The 17879-nt window shown below is 50.6% G+C and overlaps 2 protein-coding genes across 9 annotated transcripts in view; one reads left to right on the top strand and one right to left on the bottom strand.

Moving 5' to 3' along the window:
• Positions 1–11231: 11231 nt before the first annotated feature.
• PRICKLE2 (prickle planar cell polarity protein 2) overlaps positions 11232–17879 on the bottom strand; it is a 110322-nt gene continuing 103674 nt past the window's right edge. For 4 of the 5 annotated variants that reach the window (XM_063347681.1, XM_063347682.1, XM_063347680.1 and 1 more), the window contains exon 8: positions 11233–13874. In XM_063347681.1, coding sequence (XP_063203751.1) covers positions 13006–13874 — 869 coding nt within the window. In that variant the 3' untranslated portion in view covers positions 11233–13005. Of the gene's footprint in view, positions 13875–17879 lie in introns of all 5 variants that reach the window. The other variant, XM_063347678.1, reaches the window with a different exon arrangement.
• On the top strand, positions 13886–16586 carry LOC134521351 (putative protein CRIPAK). 4 transcript variants are annotated; one of them, XM_063347685.1, is made up of 4 exons: positions 13886–14642; positions 14768–14799; positions 14832–14986; positions 15080–16586. In XM_063347685.1, the coding sequence occupies exons 1-4, from the start codon at positions 14359–14361 to the stop codon at positions 15587–15589; spliced, it is 981 nt and encodes a 326-aa protein (XP_063203755.1). In that variant the 5' UTR covers positions 13886–14358; the 3' UTR covers positions 15590–16586. The 4 variants fall into 4 exon arrangements, with proteins under 4 accessions (XP_063203755.1, XP_063203753.1, XP_063203756.1 ...); XM_063347683.1 differs by having other exon boundaries at positions 14832–16586; XM_063347686.1 differs by having other exon boundaries at positions 13886–14799; positions 14832–16586.

The following is a 17879-nucleotide window of genomic DNA, read 5'->3' as shown; positions in this document are numbered from 1 at the left end:
GGAATCTTTCACATGCTGCTGGTGAAACCCGGTCCTGGTACAGGGAGCCCATCTGAGCACGGCACATCCCGCTCGGTGCCCTTCAGCCTCCTCCGTGGATGTCTGCAGGGCAGCAGTGGCAGAGCAAAAACTGGGAGAAAGGAAAAACATTGTGCATTTTAAGGAACAGACTCATTTTAATCTAGAGCCATTGTTGTGGCAATTATGCTATTCAAAGCAGTTTCGATGCCTCTTATTACTTTCTTCTGCATTATCCTCTTGCCCCCTTAGAGATGACCAAGACAGAACTTGATTGCAACTGCTGCTTGTGAGCGCGGCGGTTCCTGACGAGCCATTAGGAGTGCAGCATCCGCCCGAGTTGCCATGGAGATGCCAAGGCTGATTGTAAACCAGGTGAACCGCTCCTGCCGCCGGCAGAGCACTGCTCATCCCTCCCCGGGGACACGGGCTGCTTGGAGGGATGGTTGTTGAAATCAGAGCGTGGACCAGGTGCTGGGTGGGCTGAGAGGGACCCATGGAGTGCTCAAGCTGTTTAGAGCAATAGAGATGAGCCCAAGACCCACATCTGCAAATGGAGGTGGTCTAATAGGAGTAGTTCACCGTCTGTGCACCACATGTCCCAAATCTCTGTCCCAGATACCGTGGGTCCAGTCTTTTGCGGATGCTCTCAGGTTGGCCTTGCTGTCCTGCTCGAGAGCCGCTCCAAGGGAGCCGCAGCCGTCGCTGGGTGTTTATGCCCCCGTCCGAGGAGGAGGTAGCTCTTGTTGGGGTTGTGCTGTAGCATTGAGAAATCTGGTCTTTCAAAATTTGGCAAGCGCGGTGTAACTGGAAGTGCAGTATTAGCATAAATTAGCTGAGAACACATTTATCGGTGGCAGAGGGAAGGTTGCCGTTTGGCAGCAGGTGGCTTGCTTTTATGCAACAGTTATTCTGTCTTCACTTAATAAACATCTATCAGATAAAAAGGTGATGCGGTCGACACATGGCTCATCTATTCTTAGGTTTGGCATTTGGGAACACGGTGTCACCCGCTCGGATCTGACTGGAAGCGTGTTACCATTTCACAGGCAGGAAGGTCCTTCACTGTTAATAAATTTTGACTCTCATTTAAATGCAGGATGAGCATAGGTCCTCTCTGCCCTGGCTGAAGGCTGCAGCGTCTGCTTAGCCACCGCCTGCATTTTGTGTGCTTAGGTTTGCCCCAAAAATCAGACTTTTTTGCAGCCAGTGCTGCCCTGGGGTGTGGGGAGCCCTCTCCTCTCAGGGTCCTATCTTGGGAGGCCCATCGGACCACGGGGGCACCAGATGGGGTATATCTGCTCTACAGATATCATTACGTTATGTATATCCTACTTTATATATATAAAATACATATCTATATCTCTCTATATATGTCTCCTACTTTATAGCTATCCTACTCTGAGACCACAATCGTCTCCCTCAGAATTCAAAGTTAGAGCAGTTTTACAGATCTCCATCGTCTGCATGAAGGTCAAAAATATTTTTTTTTCTTCTTTTGAGAACAATAATGGAAAAAATACTACCAGATATGGAAAAAGGGTCAGAAAGCTGCAGATAAATGGGGCAGAGCATCAAATGAAGTGACAGGAGACCTAATTATGGGATTGAAGCTATGGGATGAAATAGGTAAAAATCTCACAGGAGCTTGTATCTCCTTGTATTTTTTGCAAGAACTTGAAACGCTCTTTCCTCTTCTTGCAGGAGCCTTTTTGAAATCAGTACATTTTTAGCTGAAAGTTGGAGGCAAGGACAAAATGGCCTTGGCATTAAACAGCATGTTTCAGTTGTCCAGGAACAGCTGAGGAGGTGTTCGCGTTTCCCTCCTGGTGTTCAGGATTGGGTGGCTGACCTTGGAAATGTGGGTGAAGTCAAGGGAAACAGTTGGGCTTTTTCCCCACTTTTTCAAACTGGAGTTTATACTCACCACCACCACATGTCCAGTACTACTTTCTACCATCTACCCAATTCATGTGCTTATTTTAGAAGGAGAAAATTATGTAGTACGGAGATACTCCACCATGATTGCAGCAGTGAATTCACCCCAGCTGCTTGCCCTGCCGGGGTGGGATGGGCCACGTTCGCAGAGTCGTGTTTGCACGCCGGGGGGGTGAATGTGCACGCTTCTGCTCAAGGGTTTGCCCATCCCGAAGTTCAAACTTGCTTGTGCAGATGGCATTTGGCAGGACGGATGGGTCAGCCAGCCATAAACCTCAGAAATTCAGGCTTCTGAAAGCCTGAAGTACAGGCACCCGCAATTTGAGAGAGGAAATGGGCAATGAGGTTAAGGGGGTGTTGAGTAAATGTCCCCACGTGTGTAAATGTCACCTCGTGCTGTGCTCTGGGAGAAGAATAAGGAGCGTGTGCTCTGCAGGTGGGCAGAAGGCTTGGGATGCCGCTGGGCAGCGTGCTGCTCCTGCCTGGCAATTCGTTTGCTCAGTCCTTTGCTGGGAACGTCATGGTAATGCATCAGTGAGAGGAAAATATTAGTTTGCGGGTATGTAGTCCGCTCCCACTGTTCACGAGGCTCTTCCTTTCCCAAGGCGCTATGAATAAATAATGCGGTATGAAAATGAAGGCAGTGTGGTTATCGGGGCTATTAGCCGAAAGCACATCGGGAGCTGATTGAGATCTGGGTATTCTGCCTATAGTTTAATGTAGTGGCTATTGGAGAAATCACTGCTCTGGAAGACCATGCGTGCCGGTGGGGAGAGGGTATCTCACCGGTACTGGGACCTGCTTATCTTTAGGAAAGAGTGTTGTGGAATCTCGCTCCATGTTGGTGAAACTTGATTACTGCCTTATCATTCAGAGCTCGAGGGATATATTCATGCTGTTATTATAATATGTTATTTCCTCACAGTTCCTCATATAAATGATGGAGGCTGTGATGCAGAACTCCCTGTGTGTGTGCAGGAAAGGGAGAGCCTTGTGCCTCTGTAAATGGAAATCCATCTGCTTTCCGTGCTGGAGGTGGATGCTCAGCGCAGAGCAAGGGCTGCTGGCTTTGGCTTTCGCAGTGAGCAATGCTCAAGCTGCATGCACGGGAACGGGAAACTTGCAGAAACGGAGGACCAAGATGTGGCTCCTCTGGCAGCCCCACGGATTCTAAAGCTGCCCAAAGCAGCGGTTCAGGGTCACCTGGAGACCACCTCTGTTTCTGCAGCGCTGCTCCTTGCTGGTTCTGTGGGGAGGGGACAGAGGTGGGAACAAACCAGAGCCATGCCGGGGTGCTCACGCTGCCCGGCTATTTCTGGTCCACAAGCCAGGACCCCTGGCAGCCCACTCCCACCATCTCATGGAGGGACACCGGTGCCAGGCCAGACCCTTAAACCAGCTTCTTTATTCCCAGCAAACCCAGGGACTTGAACCCCGCTTTGATGCTGGTGGTGCCGGGGGAGATCCCAAGCAGTGCCAGCACTTCCCAGTCCTCCCTGTCCTCCCAGTCCTTGGCCAAGTGCAGAGCAGGAGGTTTGGGTTTGGTTGGGGGCTGTGCTAAAGCTACTCAGTCTTTAGCTGCTTCGTCGGTGAGAAAAGGGCGGGCGGGGATTTACTGGGAGAACTTTTTGCCATCTTGGCCAAGAGCAGCGTGACAAACCCCCTCGCAGGGATCGGGGGGAACACTGCGAGCTCTCCAGCAGGTGATTAAAAAATCATTTTCATTAGGAAGCAGAAGTCCTGCTGCTGAGAAAGATTGCTTCACGCAAGCAGATTTGGGCTTGCTAATGAGTGTTTTCCACTTCCAGCCACACGGAGGATGCTCTGGTTGTCTCGCCAAGAGACGGGCCCAGGCCACACTGAGGGAAAAGTGTTCCTGTGAGCATCAGCCCTTTTTATTTTTACCACGATCAAACCCTCAGACCTCCAGAGCCCACACGCGCAGGGACAGTGTCATGGTTTTCTCTCTGGAGGGAGGACTTATCTCCTGGAGAGGACGCCGAGCACTTGGCGCTTACAGCATCCCTGCAAGTGTTTGATGTCGGAGCCTCGCTCGTTGCCCCCAAGCCTTGGCACAAGCTGCTGCCTAATTTTCTATTATTTTTGCCCATTTGGTTCATTCCTCATCCCAGTTTCCTCCTGTACGTGTGATTGAACCCAAGACTGCTCACTGCCCACTTAACGGAGACCTGGAGTATTGCACTGAATGATTTGATGTTACAGATTTTGTCACCTGTGAAGAAAATTTCCTTTACATATGGAAGGAAAGTAAAAATTAAAGCTTCATTGAAAGGAAAAATGGCTTTGAACAATTTTCATTTTACTCTTCATGTCTTTAAACTGCCTCGGTATTCTAGTAATAATTTTGGCTTGTTTTGACCTGAAAGAATTGCAGTATTTCTTTTCTGACAAGGCTGACAGATGCTTTGACTGATGCTAGCTAAAATCAGGTCTTTCAGTCTAAGAAATGTTACAACATCATTTGCATACAAACAGGGACCTAGACAAGCACTTGAAAATTTCTTGCGCTTGCAAATCCTGACACTTGAGACGAATAAAAGGAATTTTACTCCCTCAGCCCAGCGGATGCTCAGAAATAATGACGTTCGCATCAACATTAGTTTGAAACTCCAAATTATGAAAGTGATACAGGGAGATTTTCGCCTTCCCCCCCCAGAGAGGCTCTCCCGGCACTCTGCTGGCTGTTAACAAGCAAGGAGCATTAAAGGCAGCGATCTCTGGGGCTGCACTAAAGCCCCCATGGGGAGCGATGCTTGTGTGCTCCAGTTCTCCGTGCATCCAAAATCAACGTCCTCTCTTTGTATCTTTCGCCGTAAACGATTACGTTCATAAATATGCAAAGATTTGCTTCCTCCGAGCAAAACCCTCCGCTGTCACGACTGGGCCAGGTGGTGCAGGCAGGCGCGCTCGCGCCCGTCGTTGCCAATTCCGAAATAGGCTGCTGGAAGCCCCTGTGGCAGCAGAGGCGGCTGTGGAACAGGGCAGGCTGCTCCTGCGGGAGATGCTCTGCTGCCCCTGCCCCGGGGGCTGCCCACCGCCCTGCGGCGTACCCAGCCTGGGGGAGAGCTTCTTCTCTTCCCCATCCTCTTTCCCTTCTCCTTTGCTGTTCCCCTTTTCCCCTTTTCCCCATTCCTTTCCCCTTCCCCCTTCCTTTTCCCCTTCCCCTTTTCCTTTTTTCCTTCTTTTTTCTTTTTCCTTTTTCCATTTTCCTTTTTCCTTTTTCCATTTTCCTTTTTCCTTTCTCCTTTTGTTCCCCTTTCCCTTTTTGCTTTTCCTTTTCCTTTTTTCCTTTTGTCTTTGCCCTTTTCCTTTTTCTTTTTTTTCTATTTCCATTTCCCTTTCCCCATTTCCCTTTTCCCTTTCCCTTTTCCTCTTTCTCCTTTCTCCTTTTCTCATTTTCCCTTTTCCTTTTCCTCTTTCCTTTTTTCCTTTTGCCTTTGCCTTTTTCCTTTTGCCCTTGCCTTTTTCCTTTTGCCCTTTCCCCCTTTCCCTTTTCCCCTTTTCCCTTTCCTTTTCCCCTTTTCTATTTCCATTTCCTTTTCCCCCTTTCCCTTTCTCCCTTTCCCTCTTTTCCTTTTCCTTTTTCCCTTTCTCCTTTTCCTTTTCCTTTTCCTTTTCCTTTTCCTTTTCCTTTCCCTTTCCCTTTCCCCTTTCCCCTTCCCTTTCCCTCCCAGGGACGAGCCAGTGAGACCCCCCCCAGGCTGGAGCCATACCAGCACCTCTGGAGGGGTGTGCTGAGAGCCCCCCACATTCGCAGACACTGTCGTGTGGGGGTCTGGCCTCCCCTGGCACATGAAAAATTACCATTTCACCTATGTTTTACCCAAAAGGAAGGTTTTAATTTAACTCCTCTGCAGCAGGCAGCTGGGGGGGCTGGGGGGGTGGGACATGGAGCTGCAGGGAGGGCGCAGGGCAGCAGTGCATCTGTTGTCCTTACAAATTTTGGGCCAAACCATGAAGATGTTGCAGCAGCTTTGCCCAGCTCCTGTTTCCTCCCCTGTAGCCGTGTGAACGGCGCGCGGTGTGATACGCAAACGTTTCGCTTGGCGTTTTTAAACTGTTTTTACAAGGGCTTATGAATTTAGTAAAACTTGCTAAATATTCATGACCTGCTCACCAGCCACATGAGCTGATGAAGGATGGAGCGGGCTGCGGGGGGGGGGGCGGATTTACTATTTTGAAGAGTCATCACATAAATTATTCAGCAGCCCTAATCTGACCAGCTGTATTTACTGTTGTGGGCCAAGAGCTCCAGAGCCTGCTGCCGCCCAACACCAACCAGAAATTCTGCTGTTTTGGCTTTTGGCGGTGAGTCAACATGAGACCCGACTGGGACGGGAGGACGGGGCCGGGGTTGGGGGGGTGGAGCTCATCTGAAAGCATCCAGCCCGACAGCAAAGATCTCCGTCAGGCCAATGTATTAATGGCCTTTCCACCAGGCACTCAGCGGAGCCCTTGTGCATTGAGAATGAGCCGTTATAATTACAGAATTGCAGCGTCTCCAGATGTTTTGTATGTGTTTCAGCCTTCATTTATTTGTTTTCTGTGCCGAGTTACTTGGGATACTGAAAAATGTAAATAATGAATATGTGATGAGCAGCAAGAATGGATCTCTGCCCTGCCTCGCTCTTCCAAAAAAGCTAATTAAACCAAGTACCAAAATAAAAACTGCTTGAGTCTGCTCCAGCATCAGCCATAAAAGAGTACTCATGAGCAAATAATTGACAATTAAAGCCCGACTTACAGAAAAGAAGAAAAAAAAAATCTTGTATACAGCTGAAGCGAGCGCTTTCGAGCAGCGAGGATCTAAGGGAGGGTTGTGTCGATGGGAAACGAGCCACGGCCGGGGCGGGGGCCTGAGCCTGCTCACACCCAGGTGCCAACAAAACTGGCTCAAACCCTCAGCCAGAGCCACTGGTTTAAATTAGAGCTATTTTGGCAGCCTCCCTCACCCAAGGTTTTCAAGCTCCTCGTCGGTAAAAGCATCATTGCGGTGGAGATTTGGAGATGGGGAAACTGAGGCACGGCGCACCAGCAGGGCCGGCAGCTGAAGGGATCGCTGCGGCTGGGGTGGGAGAGGATTTATTAAAAATCAAGGCATGTACTAATATATACATTGCCTAATATACATATAGCCTGGCTCGGGGCTAGCTTTCTCCTGGGGGGATGTTGATATGGGATCCCAGGCCGGAGGACTGCGTATGTGATTGTATGAATTATATATGTGTGTATACGTAGATGAGTATGTATGTATATACTGTGATCTGATGTGCGCTCTTCACAGCTTAATGCTTTATTTAGACTGAATTAACTTGCTTCACAGGGCTTTGTTTATCCATTTTAATAAATCAGCTCTTTCAGCCAAATCTTGCCTTAAGAGTTGAGCGTATCCAGAGCCTCCAAGAGCGCAGCAGATATAAATATTTGCTTTTACAAACGGGAAAACTCTCCTGAGAATGCTTTAGCAAATGACTGGGCTTGCCTAAACCAGGGAGGCTGGTAATTTGCTGAGTTTTTAGTAAGACGTGAAGAAGCAGAAAGGTGGAGATGAGGGGTCTTTGGTCACCGAGCTAAGGGACAGTGTGCCATCAGGTGGGTTAAGCCTGAGACCTGCCGTCCCCAGCTCCTCCCAGGCGAGGATGAAGCCTGGAGGCAGATGATGCTGCTGCAGTTACATGGAGGAAGGCACGTTGCACACCGCTGGAGTCCAGTGTCGATGGGCAGAGGCAGCAAACTCAAATAATTTAAATTTTCTTTTTTTTTTTCCTACTCGGCGATCCAGAGAAGCATTCTTGGCACTAGGCGTGACTATTACAGTGCCTTGCTGGCTAACAAAATGTCAGCATCTAGCAGTACCTGCCTGGCAATAAAAGCCTTTTAATTTATTATTTTTTCTTTCTTTCAGCATTGTGAAATATTGAAATAGCTGTGGAAAATGAGAAGGGCTTTCCCAAGGGAGACTCAGGCAGGTGCCAGTGTGAGTCTCCAAAGCAAAAAAAAAAAAATAATACCTGTACGGCAAACCCTCTGGCTCAGAGCTGCCAGCCTTCAGCCGGTCCGTGTTTGTCCACAGCCAATTTAAAAAAGGAACGGAAAGGTGCAATCTCACACTCAGAAAAGCAAAGGGAGCTGATCCAACCCTGCCGCTGTAACTCAGAAAATGGATACTGGAAGTGGCCGGGATGGAGAACTCATGTGCGGTGGGAAAGGGTCGGCTCTCGGCTGCGGTGTCTCTGGGTGTCCCGGCAGGGCGGTGGAAGGTGGTGGGCTTGGCAGCTCCTCGTGGGACACGGAGAGGCGAAACCTGAATAAAGATCCAGTCTTTACAAGAAAAATATGTTATTATTGGGTACAGTTTATAAATGCACTGGTACGTCACGACTTGTGGATGCTTTTGGAAACATCTCTCTAGTGACTTGTTCATGGCCCTGAGCATCCTCGGTCACCAGTTCCCCTTGTACTCCAACAGGAGCTGAATTCCTAAATAAGGATCTAGGTTGAGAATGTGTTGCATAAAAAAAAAAGATAATCTTTTAAATAAAGTCCTCTGAAATTGTTCTTGGCTAATGAGCTTTGCCTGGCCGTGGAGGATGGTCATCTAATAGGTGACAGATAATCTCCGGGAGAATGAGGACAGCCTAGATTTCAAGAATAGCATAATTGTATGTAAATGCAAGGAACAGGGATCTTTTTTTAAGCCTGAAGGAGCAAAGTTCATCAGATAACATGCAGCTCCCAGCCCAGGAGCCCGGATTAGCTGGGGAGGGGGCCGGGGAGCGGGGGCAGCAGCGGCAGAGCAGTGCCAGGGTTGGTGCTGCCGGGGCGGTCAGTTGGGATGCTAAGTGCATGCCTGTTTCTCAGCAGCCCTCAGCCTTCATCTAAGTGCTCTCATTAATTAAACCACCATTGCTGTCTTTAAGCTGCACGTAGGCACTGCTTCGTGAGCAACTGGGTGTTCAAAGCCGCCGGCAGCGCGGGCTGCTCGCACCCTCGAGCTCGGCAGGGGTGGCGTAGCCAGAGCCACTTGGGCCATTCGCAACTAAGGGATTATCTGCGTATAACCATTTCCAGCTCGGGGTGCTTCTGGTTATTTCTAACCTCATACTTCCCATCGCTGTGTCTTTCCGCAGAGGCTCTGCTCATCTGATTATAATTTATCAGCACGGGTTCAAGGCTGTGTGGCTTTTGGCTTCCCAAAAAAAAAAACAAAAAAAAACCCTCAATGTGCTGCAAGCTTCTCTGCACAGCTCCAGGGGCTTTTGGGCCAACATGCTGCCCAGTCCGGGGTGTTGCAGGGGCTTTACTGAGTCCCCCCCGGCCTGCTGGGGAGACTGGACATGAAGGATGCTGTGCTCCCGCTGCCGTCCGGGCTGCGGCCAAGCGTGGGCTGCGGATGTCGGCTCTGCAACAGAGGCAACAGCTGCTGAAGGGTTGTGTGTCCGTGTCCTCGGGACCAGCTCGTGGGAGGCAGCCCTGCGCCTTGCAAAGCCACGGCCAGCATCGCGTGGCTACGGTGGGATGGCCAGGGTACCACTCAGTCCCCTGGGGTCACACGGGCTGGGCCTTGCCAAGGACTTTTTTAGAGGAAAAAGGGCGGGGGGGGGGAACCCCGAACATTCTTTTTTGGCAGAAAACTGTGGCAGCAATAAACCTGATCAGATCCTATAATTTTGTTTAAGCACCATTGGCCGTGTGCCAGGCTAACTCTGGCGACACAGCTGTCCAGGGCGCCAGCAAAAGGCTTCCCAGTGACCAAACGGTGACCCCAGCATGGTGCCCGGTCCCTCCCCCCCGGGAAACCGGACCTGCTGACACTCATCCCGAGCTTCAGGTGGTGTCCCCTGTACTGGGTTCTCGGAGACGGGAAAGAGAAGGGCTGCCCATGCTCCCCGCTCCCACGGGGCGCTGGCACCCGCGCCCGGAGCACAGAGAGGGAAACCAGCGGGGCCAGATGGAGACGGAGCAAAATTTTACAGACTCATAGCTCCATCCCTCAAGCTCAGTGGGTTTGTCAGAAACGGTTAATCTCATACCTCAAATGGGCTAGGGAAAAAAAATGCCTTTTTTTTTTTTTTTTTTTAAACCATGTGTCTTGAAGTATATGGGACTTCTGGAGCCCATATGAAAAATAAAAAAGGTTTGGAAGCTGCATTTGCACTTTTATTGCTGAAATTTGTATTGACTTGTTATTTTGCCAGCACCGTCTGTCTTACAAAATGTGACCGGAGACCTTTTTGTAATGCTGGGGAAGGGCCCGGCAGAGGGGAGCATCACCAGAGAGACTCTTCTCCCCCCAGTTTTTTGCCTGGCTCTCCCGATTCCAGCGTTGCGTTAAAGCTGGGTCGCACACCAGCGCTCCGCAGGGCCGCAGAGATGCTCCCCGGTGAGAAACAGCGGCTTTTGAAGAGCTGCTTCCCAGCAGCGACATCGCCCCATGCGGGAGGGAGCACCGGGCCCTGGATTTCGGTACAAAATTGCACGGGAAAAGGTGTTGCAAGAAGTCTTTAAAGCTTGTTAAGTTCCCCCTGGGGAGAGGCAGCAAGCACTGAAAGGGAAAAGGCTGGGGATTAGGTTTTTTTTACCATTTGCCGAGTGATTCAGGCTCCCGCTGTACAAAGAGCAGCTCAGCTGTACCGGAGCTGACAGACAACATTCATTGTGCTTTTAATCACTGACAATGAATTAAATTGTACATATTAAACGCCAATTATATAATAACCTGTAGTTATAGTGTCATACTTGTCGCTGAAAGCAATAACCCTACCCGATTTAACCAGGTCTGTTTTGGAAAACATGGAAAGATCTGTGATCTTTCAAAGAAAAAGGCTGTTATTTATAAATTACAGGTCGAAGTCCCCCCCACCGTAAACCAGGGGCTCGCCAGGGATCTGGGCTGAGCTGCGCCGGCTTACACCAGGTGAAGACTTGGCTTTTTAAACACCAGAAAATGGGTGCGGGTGACCAGTGCCGGGGAAGGCGCGTGGTGTGCAGGAGATGCTCCTCTGTCGGCTTTTCCTGTCCACTGAAACCACGTCAGGGACGGGGCTGAGCTGGTTCTTGTGCTTTTATTGCAAGACCAGCTAAATAAAAATCAAGTTTTCTACTCACAATTAACCAACACTCCTTAAAAGCAAAAAAACATACACGAGAGACTTCCCTTTGGATGAATACTTCCATTTATTCCAACTGGAAAAAACATTTTTTTTTTTTTTAAATATACTTAAGTGTAATTTCTTTTTTGTTTTGTTTTTCTTTTTAAAGGCATAATAATTATCACATTGTCCTTTACAAACAACAAAAAAATTTCCTAGCAATAGTCTGTGGTATGGAGACATCCATCTTCAAGATTTTTTTTTTTTATTATTTTTTTTTTTCTGCGTCTGCTGCTTTCAGTAGGCATCGGGGCGCCCCCGCCGACCCCCCCTCCCGCAGGGGCAGCGTGTGGGGCGAGGGGCGATGCAGCCCGTTAAACCTCTCAGCCCTCCTCGCGGCTCAAAGCCCAGGTTTATCTCAAGACCCTCAGGCGCCAACCTGCACCTTTGGGTGCCGAGAGCCCCGTTTGCAAACCTGCTCCTTCCCGGGAAGCAGCGGGAGAAGCCGCCATCGGTTTTGCAACCCTCCGGTGCATCCGCCGGGATGCGCGGGCGACGGCAGAACCCCAATGGTTTAATGCATACAGAGAACAAACTCACATCCACCATAATACAATACAGCTGAGCCCTATTTATAGACCCCTCTGCTGCAGGGGGGGCTGTCCCAGCTCCGCGGGCAGGGGCTGAGCCCACCTGGGCCACCAGCCCCCCCTGGGCCACCGGCCAAGGGCAGGCTCGGGCCCGCCGGGAGCAGGTCGCAGTCGTTCTCGTACATGGTTAGGCAGTAGGCAATATTGAGACTTCCACTTGGTAATGAACAGCAGTTAACATAACCCAGGAGACTAGAGCACCATAAGACAAGTCTATATTCAAAACAACGTCATGCTGACATCACACAATTGCACCATTTACACTTTTATTTACTCCAAATAATAGTTCAACGTTTAGTAACTTCAGCGTTCTCTACAGAGGTGTGAAATTCCTTCTCTGGCTTTGGTCATTTACAACGTTGCAGACATACGGTAGTTCTGTTCTTTCCTATTTAATAATAATTAAAAAAAAAAAAAAAAAAAAGGTCCCTTTCGCAGCTGTCAGGATTCTTGTGTCTGACTGATGGAGCGTACCTGAAAACCACAGGCACGAGCAGACTTCAAAATGCTACCGAGGCCTCTTCGAGATTTAATGAATTGGAAAATGTTCTCTTTATTTACCAGGAATGAAACAAACAAACAGAAAACAGGGTTTAAAAAAAAAAACAACAACCAACCCTCCAAACAAATGACAACTCAAACTCTCACTGATATGCTTAAGAAATTTGATGATGAAATGGAAAAGGGGGGGTGTGTGTCCAAAGTACTGTTTGATTAGCTCTGGCTGAAAACAATTCCGAATGTGCATGCATTTTCCCAGTGACTCCTAAGATATAGAAATTCCTCTGATATTACAAAATACAAAAATATTTTCTCCAAACTCTCATTTACATTGCATTTACAACGATCACGGAAATAACTTAGGCTCCCACACTGTCCGAGAGAGACAAATGACCAACCAACATGGCTCGTGGAAAACAAAAAACGTGGTGGAAAGCAAAAGCTACCGGCAAACTGATGCTGAGAGTCAACGGTGGTAACCACAACGTACGGACAAACAGAACTCTAAAGGTTGGCAGTATTTGGGAGAAAGAGTTAAAACTACTGGGTAAATATTACAGGCTAAAGTGAACTTTTTTGTTTTCTTTTCTCCAAAGTAAGATGTGCAAAATATATTCACCGTGCCCAGGATTATGACTATTTATAGAAGCCAGTCTACAACCTTCTTACAAATCCCTACTCTTCGGGTCTTTTTTTGTTACAATAAAAGCGCTTACAGGATCTAAAACAGTGCAAGTTTGTGAGTTAATTTACATTCTCTCCCAAGGTGCCCGGCAAGGATGCCATTAGGATATGATACAGTTTTTGCTCTTCTGTCTTTTCCGGCTGTGCAACTGTCCCCTGCCACCCAGCGTGGAGGACTTGGGCATGCTGTACGAGCCGTACTTGTGCAGGAGCTCCTCGCTGGTCACGTACCGGAGGCGGGCGGGCTGGGGAATCGGCTCCCCGAGGAAATAGCCCTCATTGTCGGACTCCGAAGAAGAGGAGCAGGTCGAACACCAGTCGTATTCGGCGAAGTAGGGCCCCCATCTCTCGCCCAAGTGGTTCTGCAAGGCGAGATCCGACACCGTCCGGGGACAGTGGCCATAGATGTCCCTGCGGGGACCCTGCTCCACCGTCTCTCTGCAGCTCCTCTGGTGCATGAACTGGTCGTAGTCTTCCCTGGCTCGCAGCGAGGGTCTCTCCTTCAGCCGGCAGCACTGCTCGCTGGCCAGGTGCAGGGCGTTATCCGACCGGGAACGTCGAGACCGCCGGGGCCGGTGTGGGCGGTAATGCCGGTCGTCATCCCGGAGGTTAGTTCGCCGGCGCGTGCGCTCGCTCATGGGGGCATGTCTTGGGCCCTCCTGCACCCCCAGCTTGCCCCCAGCCACCCCGCTACCATAGTCGAAGCTCTGGTGCATCCGCCCGTGCGACGGCCGCTCTCGGTACCCGAGGGGGCTGGCCAGGTCGTGCAGGTTGGGCTCCATGTCCTGGTACTGCTGCACCGACAGCAGGCTGCGCACCGACTCGGCGCTTCGGAATTGCACGGAGGAGTTCAGCGTCCCCATGTTGCTCATCTTCTCTGAGACGTTCATGCCCGAGTCTTTGCTCAGGTCAGGCATGGAGAACCTGGAGAGATGCTCCTGGCGCTTGGCTCCACCGTCTGCCGAGAGGCCTTTGCAGGGAAAGGGCAAAGGGAGGAAAAAAAGAGAGTTAGGAATGAGAATTTTCTATCAGCAGAGATAGACAGGGAGGAGGCTGGTTTTAGCCTAAGACTTTTGCTTTAAAAAATAACTCAGTGGTTTAGATGCTGTCCTGAAGAGCCCTTTCAAGAGGATGATTTTTAATTTTTTTTTTAAAACAGCAGGCAGTTCCTCCTTTGGGGAAATCACACCAATTTAAGGTGTTTTGAGTTGGACTCCAAGTTGCTTTTCACGACTTCCCTCCCCATATGTCTACGCTGTCTGTGACTTGATAGGAATAACTAGCGATGCCAGTGAGAAACCGTGCGTCAGAGGTAACCTGAGGCCTCCTGCACGCTGAGATAACTAGGGTGCCATGATCCCGCACCCACACCTTGTGCAACGACGACATGTTTTGAAGGACTGAACAATGTCAGGGGCAGCTGAAAACGGGGCCACTAATTCAGGCTTGTCACCATGCTGCACCACACAGGTCCCCAGAATGACACCTTGGGGCACCCTTGGCCGTGTGCATGCAGTTGGGTTTCCCAGGAGGCAAGGAAACACCCAAGCCCCAAAGGGTCTGCTGGAGCTCTCCGTAAGCAGCGGGATGGCAGGAGGGACAGGCTATCCCTGCAGATAGCCACGGAGCTGCACGTTGGCTGCCCTGCTAGGGAGGGTGGCCCACCGGGTCTCTCCCATGTGCCAGCCACCCCTGAGCTCCTGCAAGGTGCTCTCCTCCAGCCCAGAGCTCCTTCAAGGTGCTCTCCTCCAGCCCAGAGCTCCTTCAAGGTGCTCTCCTCCAGCCCAGAGCTCCTTCAAGGTGCTCTTCTCCAGCCCAGAACTCCTGCAAGGTGCTCTTCCTCCAGCCCAGAGCTCCTGCAAGGTGCTCTTCCTCCAGCCCAGAGCTCCTGCAAGGTGCTCTTCCTCCAGCCCAGAACTCCTTCAAGGTGCCCTCCTCCAGCCCAGAACTCCTTCAAGGTGCTCTCCTCCAGCCCAGAGCTCCTGCAAGGTGCCCTCCTCCAGCCCAGAGCTCCTGCAAGGTGCTCTCCTCCAGCCCAGAGCTCCTGCAAGGTGCCCTCCTCCAGCCCAGAGCTCCTTCAAGGTGCTCTCCTCCAGCCCAGAACTCCTTCAAGGTGCTCTCCTCCAGCCCAGAGCTCCTGCAAGGTGCTCTCCTCCAGCCCAGAGCTCCTTTAAGGTGCTCTCCTCCAGCCCAGAGCTCCTGCAAGGTGCCCTCCTCCAGCCCAGAGCTCCTGCAAGGTGCTCTCCTCCAGCCCAGAACTCCTTCAAGGTGCCCTCCTCCAGCCCAAAGCTCCTTCAAGGTGCTCTTCTCCAGCCCAGAACTCCTTCAAGGTGCTCTCCTCCAGCCCAGAAAGCCTTCACCTGGCAGCAGAGGAGTGTCCACTCAGCACCTGACATCAATGAGAAACTCAATGCACCCCACATAACTCTAGTCTTTGGCCCGTTTTCTGGGTGTTTTCTATTTTCTGACTATCTCCGCGTTGGCTTGACAACTGCCAGCAGTCAGTGCTTGCATTGCAAGCTCAGGACAACGTGTTTTGCAAGCTATTTCAAAGGAAATCCATTTCATCCCAAATCAAAGGCAGAGTGTTTGCTTTGGCGCCCTTCTCCCCGTCCCTCTCCGACAGCCTCGCGGTGCAGACCGAACGGGGAGAGCTCTGCACCATCAGCAGGATTTTCAACATGACGCACAGCCCTTATGCAATCACCCAGAATTTATGACTTTGTAAATTAATTTAAAAAAAACCCCACCAAAACAGCCCAACCCGCAATTCAAGAATAAACTTCTTTTCCCCGTAACAAAAGCTGCTTATATTTCATCGAGAGCTCAGCTCCTTCAGCCTCAGCCACTGCCTGCCAAACCTGAACAAGAACAAGGGCTGCTGTCACTAACCCTGCTTACGAGCCGCTTCAAGGGTTTCTTTGGACTCAGCCTTAAACAGATCAACAGATCCTGCAAATATGGGCAAGGTTTTCCAAACCCTGCCCTCGGTGGCACCACCGAGAGCTTCAGCGCTTGAGAACAAACCGCCGCTGGGTCTCGCATGATTTGGCTTTGCTCCCCGAGTCCCAGCCGCCGCAGCCATTTCTCTGCTCGTTTGCTTTTCTGCTGCTAATGGGGATGTTTCTGGAGTTTATGATTACAGAGGAAGGCAAAGGGAAGGCAATCCCTGAACGCCGCAGGAAAAGGGAGAGGCTGGGTTAAAATAAAAGGAAAAGCTATTTTTTGTTTCGAAAAGGACACAGTTTTCAAGCCAGCTTCATGCCTTTTTTTTTTTTTCCCCCTAAGCCACGCCGATCTCGAGCGAGCTAACCCAACCCTGCTGACCACCCTTTGGAAACTGTCCCCTCCGAGGACCTGCCCGCCCGCACTCCCCGCTCTCATCATGGCAGCGAGCGATTCCCCGCACACACCACCTCCTTCTGGAGAAGCCTTTCATCCCAGTCATGCCATTTGTCACCTTAGGCACTGCTCCTCATGTCCCTCCCTGTGCCACCACGGAGGAACCCAGCAGCCCCCGAGGAAGGAAAAGCAACTCAATAATATGCTCAAAGACCTCCCGAATAGCCAGAATAACAGTAGGATTGCCAGCGGAGCTGATCCGAACGTGAATCATGGCCGCTGACAGCCGAATGTGGCCTTAATCAGATCTGTCAGACAATAGCTGACACTGAAGAAAATGAGCCCTCGGTGACATGTATGCAACCCTTCGTTAGGAGGACCGGCACGGCTCTGCAATAAGAGCGAGCATCGGCAGAGAAACACAGCTCCAAACGCCGCGGGATGCTTCTGCGGCATCAGCAGATGGATTTTGGCAGCATCGTTTGAAAGGGGCTGACCTTGTTGGTGCTTTGCCCCCGGTGCACGGCGAGCCCCATCAAACAGCACCCACCGGGGTCGGCCCCCTCCGCCCCCGCCACCTCTCCCCTCCGGTTGTATCCAGCAAGGATAAAAATGAGGATCTAGGGAGAGGCTCCTGGAAAGGCAGGGCCAGCACTTCACAGGTTTGGTTTGTGCAGGATGGGGGTCTCCAGCCCCTTGAAGACACCGCAAATGCTTTGTCTTGTCCTCTCCAAAGCCCTGGTCTGCACAGGGGGAGGCGATTTCAGACCAGGAGCCTGCGATCCACATACAGTTCATGCTCAGAACACAATATTTAATCAACGATTATTAGGTCCAGGGGATGTTTGTGGTTGTTCATCCAGACGGCCTGATTATAATTAAGCACGCACATTTTAAGATCTTGAATCGCTGGGAAAATGGTGATTGTAAGAGGAATTCCAGCATGGAGCACGTACACCACCACAGCCAGCGCACGGAGCTCAAGGCACGACAGAGCCCGTGCTTGGGAGACTGCAGCAAAGCCACCCCGAGACCCCACGGCTTCATTTCCCCATATGGCAGGGTGGGAAACGCTCTTTCAAGAGGGCCAAACGCATCTTCCCAGGCAGATTTGGCAGGCTGCAAAAAAGAAGCCTTTTTTTTGCAAGCCACACTAGCAAGTGACCCAGCAAGCTGCGGGCCAGGGACGCATTTTTTTACCTACTCACGGTGGCAGTGAAGGATTTCTTCTGCTCACTCAGGAGTAAAGCTGTGCTTTTATCGCATCCCTGCAGATACCGAGAGCTCCACACAGCTCTTACGGTGCCCAGAGCAGTTACCAGGTCAAGGATGCGACTTCTAACCAACACAAAACACAAAGGTACCTCCAGGCCTAGCTTTACTTTTACACCAATGCAAGGTGTAAAGTATCGGGGAGGGGGGGTTAGGCCCAGATAAGTCTTTCAAAGCTTGCAAAAATGATGCCGCCCCCCTCTGCGGAGCCATAAAGCCTCAGCCAGGAGCCCTCCAGCCTGACCGCAGTGAGTTCAGAGGACAGCAATAAACATTTGTCTAAAAAATTGCATCTAGAAAACATGACCTAGGAATAAAGTTTGAAAGAGCAGGGGTTGTTTAGTCTAGAGAAGAGAAGGCT

The sequence above is a fragment of the Chroicocephalus ridibundus genome, chromosome 10 (genome assembly GCF_963924245.1).
Source record: "Chroicocephalus ridibundus chromosome 10, bChrRid1.1, whole genome shotgun sequence".
NCBI classification, from domain to species: domain Eukaryota; kingdom Metazoa; phylum Chordata; class Aves; order Charadriiformes; family Laridae; genus Chroicocephalus; species Chroicocephalus ridibundus.
The sequence above is the reverse complement of the archived record's forward strand: the minus strand, read 5'-3'. Positions and strand labels throughout refer to the sequence as shown.

What these genes read in the sequence shown, in the direction of transcription:
- LOC134521351 (XM_063347683.1), top strand. Translation starts at nt 14,359, where the DNA reads ATGCTGCACCACACAGGTCCCCAGAATGACACCTTGGGGCACCCTTGG. An exon ending in CAGCCCAGAGCTCCTTCAAG is followed by an intron (nt 14,643 to 14,767) that starts GTGCTCTCCTCC and finishes AGCTCCTGCAAG; the next exon opens with GTGCTCTTCCTCCAGCCCAG. An exon ending in CAGCCCAGAGCTCCTGCAAG is followed by an intron (nt 14,800 to 14,831) that starts GTGCTCTTCCTC and finishes AACTCCTTCAAG; the next exon opens with GTGCCCTCCTCCAGCCCAGA.